General features: G+C 45.4%; 1 protein-coding gene across 1 annotated transcript; it reads right to left on the reverse strand.

Annotated features, from left to right (window-relative positions):
* Window positions 1–191: 191 nt before the first annotated feature.
* On the reverse strand, window positions 192–8,833 carry smpd2b (sphingomyelin phosphodiesterase 2b). The gene is made up of 11 exons (XM_061291683.1): window positions 8,568–8,833; window positions 3,121–3,189; window positions 2,943–3,039; window positions 2,753–2,829; window positions 2,417–2,510; window positions 2,243–2,332; window positions 2,090–2,172; window positions 1,886–2,018; window positions 1,650–1,754; window positions 1,413–1,581; window positions 192–1,213 (listed from the first exon to the last, which is right to left on the reverse strand). The coding sequence occupies exons 2-11, from the start codon at window positions 3,168–3,170 to the stop codon at window positions 807–809; spliced, it is 1,305 nt and encodes a 434-aa protein (XP_061147667.1). The 5' UTR covers window positions 3,171–3,189; window positions 8,568–8,833; the 3' UTR covers window positions 192–806.
* Window positions 8,834–9,361: the final 528 nt, after the last annotated feature.

The following is a 9,361-nucleotide window of genomic DNA, read 5'->3' on the forward strand; positions in this document are numbered from 1 at the left end:
GGGGAGGGGAGGAGGGGAGGAGGGGAGGGACGGAAGGAAGGCGCACCTTCGCCAGACGGCGCCCTTATTGACAAGCAGTGAGTTGGACTTTTTTTTTTCTTTTTTGGGGTGTGTCTACATTGCAAGGGCGCACCTGGTTTACCGTTCAGTCTTTAGTTTTCAAAATCATGCAAAGAAAGCACAATAGGAAATGGAATGAATCATTTATTCATTTTTTTTGCCATGAAAGCTTAACACGGTAAAATAACTTGAGTGAAACATGTGGCTCAGCCATGTGTACTAAGGAAATTGATCAACTAACACTAAGTGCACTGCACTCTAATAATCAAATGAAATGATACAACCATTGACATCTCTTTTCAGGATTCAAATCAAGGAAGATTGACTTCATGGTACAAACAATTGACAATTCCTTCTGAGAGTGAAATGTTTTGGGATTAAAGCTGCACGAGTGTGCTCAATGGAGTGAATGTTCAAGTACATTTAGTAAACGCACTAATATGTGGTCCCCCTCAAAGTGCTGGGTGGGCGGAATGAAAGATGCACCGATGGCCTTTAAGAACACTATATTAGCAGTACAGCATTTAACATTGTCACAGTGAAGCTGGAGTGACCACAAGGAGCATAAGAAGAGTCCAAAGCATTCAATTAAGGTTAGCTTTCGATGTTGTCTTCATGATTGGCTGATTTTTTTAAAGCACTTCACTATTTTGCAAATGTTCTGATACACTTTAGGAGCTGCAAAGTGTTTCCAAACATTTGATAAGTGGTCCAGAAAATGGATGGCTAAGATTTCAACAGGCTCATTACTCCTCAGCGGTGAACACGTGGCCGGGCTTGGGATCCTCGGGGGGCTTGGCCGCGGGGAAGCCCCGCAGTTTCTCCTGCAGGCCGCCCATGGCCAGCCTCATCTGGTCCTCGGTGCCCTGCAGGGACTTGAGTTCCATGGTGTAGAAGATGAAGAGCAGCGAAGTGCACAGCAGGATGGCCAAGCACAGCGCCACCAGCAGGTAAAAGGAGGTGAGCGGGAAGGCCTGCTCCGCTCCCAGCGTGAGCCAGGGCACGGCCGCGATTGCCAGCTCCAGCAGGAGCAGGGCCAGGCCCATGGCCGCCGTGCGGCCTGCCGTGTAGCGCATCCGCTCGGCGCAGTGCACGCCCACTTTCACCTCGGTGCGGGCCTCCGTCAATATGTCCACGAGTCGGGCCACCTCCCCTGAGGACAAGAGCATTTCAAGTTGCCTTGTCCACAAATGTGTATATAAAATCAATCAACACATACATCTCCATCCTTCCGTCAACGTCTGCAGCACGGTACACAATTGGGGCGATTCATTTTGCAAAGAAGCCTCATGAGAAACTAAAATTCTCATCAAGGTAATGTCCACTTGTCTGTCAAGAGGTCAGAAATATACCTCCTTCACAGTCGCGACTACTCGACCCAAGGTCCCCGGCGGCTTCGCTCGGGGCGAGCGTGAACACGGCCGTCAGAGCCTCGTGGTCCGAGTAGGGAAAAGCCTGTCCCGGGACGGAGCCTTTGGTGGTGCGCATGGACACGCACTTGATGTCAGCTTTGCAAGAACCCTACATGTGGGAAACAGAGTTGATAAAAATGTCTCCTTTAAAACCAGAGAACGGAAAGTTCGAGCCACCTTGAAGAGGATGTAGTCGATTCGGATGCCTTTCTCAAAGGGAGCGATCACCTTCTGGCTGATGAAGGGATTGTCCAGTATCAGAGTCAGACCGTCTTCACATCCCTGAAACATACAACTCATCAATAAGGTTCTTGTTCTGCAACAAATATAAGGTTCCTCAATTAGCTGAAAGCCAGCACCTTGAGTTTGAAAGCAAGTAAATCAATGATCCTTGACCGTATCTCAAGACCTACGTCAAAGTTATCAGTCTCCGCGTAGGCGTCTCGCAGTTCCGTGTAGGTCGTCAGGAGCCGGTTGCCCAGGTCCTGAGGGTGCATGTTGAGGTCGCCGCCGAGGACCACCACGTCGGCACCGGCGGATGTGTGGCTGGAAAAGTGCAGTTCAAATTGTCAACGTACGCACGCTACACTTTGACACGATTAGGGAGATGACGGTACCGGACGAACTGCTGCAGTTCCCAGGCCTGGACCACCCGGTGAGGCAGATAAGCGTCCCTCTCCCGACAGTACTCGGCGTGCAGCTGCAATGACAGATTGAACGTCAGTAAACAACGCATGCAGTGTATCTTGGGATGTTACGAGGTCACACACGTGAGTCAGGTAGAAGTTGGCGGTCAGCGCGCCGATGTTCAGGACGGCCAGTCCGACTGCCTTGCCTCCAAACCAGTCCCCGTGGTGAGCCTGATGATTGCACTTGAGTTCTGAGGGGTCTGGTGTCAAATCCCCATCCCACTTTCACTATAAATTTGCATTGTTAATACTTACCATGTATGGGTAGCCATTGAGGGAATAGCGGTAAAGAAATGTGTCTTGGATTCTGTACTTGGAGAAAATAGCCAATCCACTGCCGATAACACCGCTGGAGGGAGGGAAAAAAAAAAAGTGAGCCATTCGAAGATATTTCACTGGAATTTCTTTGTTCAATTAAATGAACAAACAGCCGAGATTAGATTCTTGTGCCTTGGTATGGAGGTTAAGAGAGAATTATAGAGCCTTAATCCTTCAGTCGCTTCCATTTAGCAGTTGGATCAAAGCGCTCCAGCACATCAGAGGCCTTTTGGATATTTTGCAAGAGGATTACATCCTGAAACATGTTACTACCTCTTAAAGTAATGTGAGTGGACGTGGCTAGCGGCCAGTTTCTTTCTCAGGAACAGGTAGTCTTTTTCACTCCACACCTGGAGAACGGAAAAGCAATGCCAGACTTGAAATGAGCACGACCTTTTGCAGGTGAATTGGTCAAAATACAGCAAGTGGAGGAACAAGCAGAAACTTCATCAGATCCACTCACTTCTTGGAGGAGGACCACGTCGTGCTCTTCTTGGAGCAGCATGTCGCCGATCATGGCGTACCTCCGAGAGCAATGCTTGCTCAGGTAGCGCACCCCCCTGACAAAGAAAAACACTAGCGTAATGTCAATTATGCAGTCAGTGATACAAATGAGAGCGTGAAGGAGTGGCCGCACTGACCAGCAGTTGAGAGAGAACACGCGGATGCTGATAGAGTCCTGGTGATCCATGATGGTGGCGCATCAGATCCTAATTCAGAAGATGTCAAGTGTCACACATCAGCTCATCAGAGTTGAGAAGTGAAGTAAGCTGCACTAAGTACAAATGAAGAAGAGCGGAGTTCGCCTTTGGCCTAAAGTCAACTGATTCAGACTCATGGGTTTCCAAAAGCCACGCACACAGATCATGTATTTAAATGGTGACCCTTTGGCCAGCATTTGTGTGTGTGTGTGTGAGTGTGTAAAAAGCTGACCAGGCAGGCAGTTTTGGTCACGCGCTGTTTGTTCTGAAAAAGGAGAAATGCTTTTGTGGAGGAAAACAAAATAGAAAATATGTTGACCCCAAAATGGGGGAGGTTACGTCTAACCATGCCCGGTTGTGTGTATCTATGGGATAGTTTTATTTTTTCTATCTGGGATATTGTGCAACTTTGAATGAATTGTGGTTTATTTAGAGCGTGCATGGGCAACTTGATGGCCACATGACAGCACTTGATTCTATATTTTCTACTCACTGGGACTTCTATTGGCGACAACAACTTTACAGTATCATCATTTCCATGAAGCAAAAGCGGTGTTTATTTCAAATGGTAGACAATGAATTAACTTTGAAACAAGAGCAGAGCTGCATGCTAGCTTTAGCGTGTTTATTAACTGACCTGAAGGTGGTTTTGAACGATTATTAAAGGCTTACTGAGGGTCTATCGTTTTCTTATTTTTATTTTTACTCACCTGTTTTCAGGCTTGGACGATTTTGTTTTCTCCAGCGTGGAACTCATCTCCCTGACTCTAAAGTAAGTTTGAATCTTTTATTACACTGTCGATCTTTTTTTTTTTTTCACAGTTGGAGTGCCTGGGAGAGCGGAGGCTTCGTGGCCGTTTGTCTGCCGTCGATCATCGGACACAAAGTATGGCTGCGGATCGAGAGGTTTGTGTGGCTTCGTGCACCAACTGCACCCTTCTCTTAGAGAGGTTGTCCCTGCTAGAGGGACGTGTCCGCCAGTTAGAGCAGAATTGCGCGATAACTGTAGATGTGGCGGATACAGACGCGGGCTGTAGTCAGCCCGCTAGCCCAGTTAGCATTAGCCCCAAGCGGCTTGCTAATCGCGATGAGCCAGGTAAGACGCATAGCCGTCCAAAGTCATCTCGGTCTACTGGCCCTCGCACGTTGGTCATAGGTGACTCCATTACCCGAAATATTACGCTTACAAATCCAGCCACGGTAATGTGTATTCCTGGGGGCAGAGCACCCGACATAGAAGCTAATCTTAGGGAGCTGACTCGCAATAGGTCTAGTCAACAGCGTAGTTCCATCAACACTAGCTACTCGGACATAGTGATACACGTCGGCTCCAATGATGTTAGGATGAGGCAGTCGGAGATCACAAAGAGAAACATAGCGAGGACTTGTGATCTCGCTAGAAAGATGAGTCGGCATCGAGTATTTGTCTCTGGCCCCCTGCCTGGGAGAGGCACTGATGAGAGGCTTAGTAGATTAGTCTCCCTTAATCGATGGATGGCTGGGTTCTGTAAGAAGCAGGGACTGTATTTCATAGATAACTGGCCTTCCTTCTGGGGCCGCCCCGACCTGCTGAGGAAGGACGGCCTTCACCCTAACCGTGAAGGCGCCTTCACTCTTTCTAGGAATATAGATTACTGTTTGAGCCACACATGACAGGTCACTTTAGAGCAGGCCGGGTCACAGGTGATTAGACCACCTGTCAGGATGGGTTTGGAGTCTGTTAAGATAAAGTTAACTAGCGCTAGGCTAGACTCCCAGCATGCACATAGCTCCTTGTGTAGACTAGAGCGTGATAGTTTGAATAGTGCGACAGTACACATAAACGCACTTTCTACTGGGGTAGTAGACAAATCCAATCACTCCACCCCGACCGGTTTTGCTGAGGAAACGGTGCCGGTTTCAGATAATTCTACACGTGTAACGAATATTTACTATCAGATTCCCACGGTCGTATCAGCCCACCGCGCTAACAAACATTTGAGAGGTGATGTCAGGCTTAGAGAACACAATCTTACTCGCATTTCGTATAAATATCCTTCGATAAATACGCACCCGGATCGACCAATTACACTTAAACTTGGTTTTATGAATATTAGATCGCTTCATACGAAAGCCATTCTCGTTAATGATCTCATCACAGAACATAATCTAAACGCTTTTGGTCTCTGCGAGACCTGGTTAAAACCTAATGAACTGATGCCGCTTAATGAGGCCTCGCCTCCAAATTTTGTGAGCTCGCATGTGGCGCGTCCTCGAAAAAAGGGTGGGGGTGTCGCCCTCATCTCGAATTCCGAGCTTAGTTTTAGGCCTCGTTCGATCAACGTATTTAAAACATTTGAGGTTCTCATTGTCCGATCCACCGCTTTACCGTCATTTTATCTTGTTGTTATTTACCGTCCACCCGGGGCTTACTCTGGCTTCCTGGATGAATTTTCAGAATTTGTGGCTGATCTAGTAACCAATGCGGATAATATAATTATCATGGGCGATTTCAACATCCACATGAATTTACCGTCAGAGCCACTTACTTCGGCGTTTCAGACTTTAACTGATACCTTTGGTTTTACGCAAGCTGTACAGGCAGCAACGCATAAGAATGGAAATACCATAGATCTGGTATTATCCCGAGGACTTGCAACCTCAAATATAGCAGTACTGCCATACACTACTGTTTTGTCTGATCATTACCTAATAAAGTTTGAAATTCTAGTTCCTTGTCAAAGACAAGAGAGCAATCAGCATTATAGGAGCCGTCATTTCAACTCTATGACTGCAACTGCGCTATCTGAAATACTGTCGCCGGCAACCACTAATTTTCTCACATACGCCGGCTCTATTGATAATCTTACGAATGAATTCAATGCGACATTGTTAAATGCCATTGACTCTGTGGCGCCGTTACGTCTGAAAACTCGCCGTAGAGTGCCTACTCCGTGGTTCACAGATGAAACGCGTACGCTTAAGCAATTATGTAGAAAGCATGAGCGCAGATGGCGTCTAACCAAACTTGAGGTTTTCCATCAGGCATGGCAGGATAGCCTCCTGAAATATAAAGATGCGCTTATCTTAGCAAAAACTCGATATTTTTCGCAAGTTATTAATCTCAATAAAAACAATCCGAAACACCTATTTGATACAGTGGCAAAGCTGACTCTGCGCCAGCCGACCTCCGATAGTTCCTTCCACTCAGCTGATGAGTTCATGAAATTTTTTGCTCAAAAGATTGAATCCATTAGGGATGAGATCAAGAATAGCATTCCAATCGCTCGGTCGAGCACGCCGTTTACCAACGCTGATGATCATGCAACAACCCTCTCAACTTTTAAAAGCGTGTCTCTTGAAAGGCTTACACAAATTGTTAGTGCGGCTAAACAAACAACATGTTTACTCGACCCTCTTCCAGCCAAACTACTTAAAGAATTATTTCAAATTTTAGGACTGTCCGTCTTAAATATAATCAATCTGTCTGTCTCCTCTGGGATAGTGCCAACAGCCTTTAAAACCGCTATCATTAAACCGTTACTTAAGCGACCAAATCTTGACCCGGACTGTCTCAGTAATTATAGGCCAGTTTCAAACCTCCCATTCATAGCAAAACTTCTTGAAAAAGTAGTAGCGCAGCAGCTTATTGATTACATGGTCGCCAATAATCGATACGACACTTTTCAGTCTGGTTTTAGAGCTAATCATTCCACTGAGACAGCACTTGCTAAAGTGACTAATGATCTCCTCGTAGCTATGGATTCAAACATTTCGTCTGTACTGTTACTACTCGATCTTAGTGCTGCCTTCGACACTGTAGACTTCGATATTTTATTAGGGCGTCTTAAAAGTTGTGTTGGTATTTCAGGGTCAGCACTAGGCTGGTTCCATTCCTATCTATCAAACAGGACGCACCGAGTGGTCCATGGCAATGCGTCCTCGGAGCTCTATAATGTTACATGTGGTGTCCCACAGGGATCGGTTCTCGGACCAATTCTTTTTAATATTTATATGATTCCGCTTGGGGACATAATACGTAAATATAATATTAGTTTTCAATGCTATGCGGATGACACCCAATTATATATGCCGTTATCGATGACAGATCCGCGGGATTGTTGTAATCTTGAGAAGTGCCTTGCGGAGATCAAGCAATGGATGTCTCTCAACTTCCTTCGTCTTAACCCAGATAAAACTGAGATGTTGATAATTGGTCCAGCTCGTTATCAACACTTATTCAAGGAAACCGCTATAACTATAGATAACCGTACTATCACTCAAAGCGATACTGTAACTAATCTCGGGGTAATATTTGACCAAACTCTCTCCTTTCAAAAGCACATTAAGAATATAACCAGAATTGCGTTTTTTCACCTTCGTAATATTGCAAAGATTCGTCCGATCCTCTCGACCGGTGATGCGGAAACTATTATACATGCGTTCGTCACGTCGCGCCTGGACTACTGTAATGTACTATTTTCGGGTCTTCCTAAGTCCCGCATCAAAAGTCTACAGTTAGTACAAAATGCCGCTGCAAGGCTGCTCTCTCGGACAAGAAAATTTGATCACATTACCCCAATACTAGCCAACTTACATTGGCTTCCGGTCCATTTAAGATGTGACTTCAAGGTTCTTCTATTAACCTATAAATCGCTGCATGGCTTAGCGCCTTCATATCTCGTCGACCTAGTTGTTCCTTATGTTCCGTCTCGTAACCTTCGTTCGCAAAACGCTACCCTTTTAGCGACACCGAGGGCTAAGAAAATGTCTGCAGGCTCTAGAGCATTTTCTATTCGGGCTCCAGAGCTTTGGAATGCCCTACCAATGGATATTAGGACTGCTACCTCAGTAGAAACATTTAAGACACGTTTAAAGACACATTTCTATGACATGGCCTTTAACTAACCTGTAGTGGCCGATTCGGCTGGAGTTTGTTTTCTCTCCCTCTCCACCCCCTCCCTCCCCCCTCCCCGGCCGGGGAGGTGGTTAGGTGGTACCCATGCTGACAGCGGCTATCTGGATTCTCGTGGCCAATTCAGGATAGGGGAACTGCAGCTCAACCTCCTCGAAGAGCACTGCCAGGACAATTGAGGGCTCCTTTCGGCAGCCCTCTGCTGTGACATGGAGATCCACTTTTTATTTAATTGATTTTCATGTTGTATCATTTGTGCCCTCTCTGCATCCATTTCAACCTGGTGATCCTGAAAGGGGGATCCTTCCATCTGTGGTCCCTTCTCAAGGTTTCTCATTTTCCCCCTGCTAGGGGTTTTTAAGTTTTTCCTTGCCCTTTTGGGAGCTTAAGATCAGGGGATGCTTTGAGAATAATTGTCAATTTCTGTCTATGTGAAGCCCTTTGAGACTGCTTGTGATTTAGGGCTATACAAATAAACTTGACTTGACTTGACCTGGACGAGCTGTTTGCGGATCAGGCTCAGTGTGGGTTCTCACAGTCTCTCGGGTCCAGAACACTTCCTGGGGCTACCGACGAGCTAAGTCGACTGAAAGTAGCCCACTTACGTCGTCAAAGTTGTTGTTGTTACTTCATGATGGTTAAAGGCAACATCGCAGGGATCTCGGCTACGCAGCTTTGCTAAGCAAATTGTAAACAGAGCGCATAAAAGGCGTGGAATGTTTGATTACGTGTGACGTCATTGGGGCACACGATCATTTCTTTACATCCGATTCTACTCATCGCTTCATCAAAAGAATAAAACACAAAGTTGACGTTGATTAAAATTGTAATGTATATTATATAGTTTATACCATAGGCCCATTGAGGGTTGATCGAAATACTTATTTACATTTTAATTTACGGGGGCCGACTTCCGTATTTTCTGCTCTCTGAGAATTCTGGGATATGAAGTTCTCTTGGCTTTCAGCTTTTTTTTGGATTTGTTTCATTTATAAAGTCCTTTTTTTGATATTTTCATTTTTATCAAGGCATACAATACACGGTAAAAGAGTCAAAATATTTAAGAAGTAATTAAAAGAAAAAAATATTGAAAATACCACTTAAATATTTTAAACAACTTAGTCTTATCATATTCCAAACACCTGAGGAATTTTCTAAACATGTTAATTTGTGCATAGAACATCTAGCGCTGACCTTTTTGCCAGCAATAACATCTCCCAGATACTTGAAACTTCAAAATGTTGCATTTAGTATTGCATTACTATTACTCGACTCAATAATCAATAC

This window comes from Syngnathus typhle, linkage group LG11 (assembly GCF_033458585.1).
Source record: "Syngnathus typhle isolate RoL2023-S1 ecotype Sweden linkage group LG11, RoL_Styp_1.0, whole genome shotgun sequence".
Lineage (NCBI taxonomy): Eukaryota > Metazoa > Chordata > Actinopteri > Syngnathiformes > Syngnathidae > Syngnathus > Syngnathus typhle.

Bases quoted from the DNA above. Each gene is read 5' to 3' on its own strand.
- smpd2b (XM_061291683.1), bottom strand. From the start codon at position 3,170: ATGGATCACCAGGACTCTATCAGCATCCGCGTGTTCTCTCTCAACTGC. The intron at 2,511-2,752 runs GTAGTAACATGT...CCCTCCCTCCAG, and splicing joins CACTCACATTACTTTAAGAG to CGGTGTTATCGGCAGTGGAT. The intron at 1,755-1,885 runs GTAGGTCTTGAG...TGTATGTTTCAG, and splicing joins CGGAGACTGATAACTTTGAC to GGATGTGAAGACGGTCTGAC.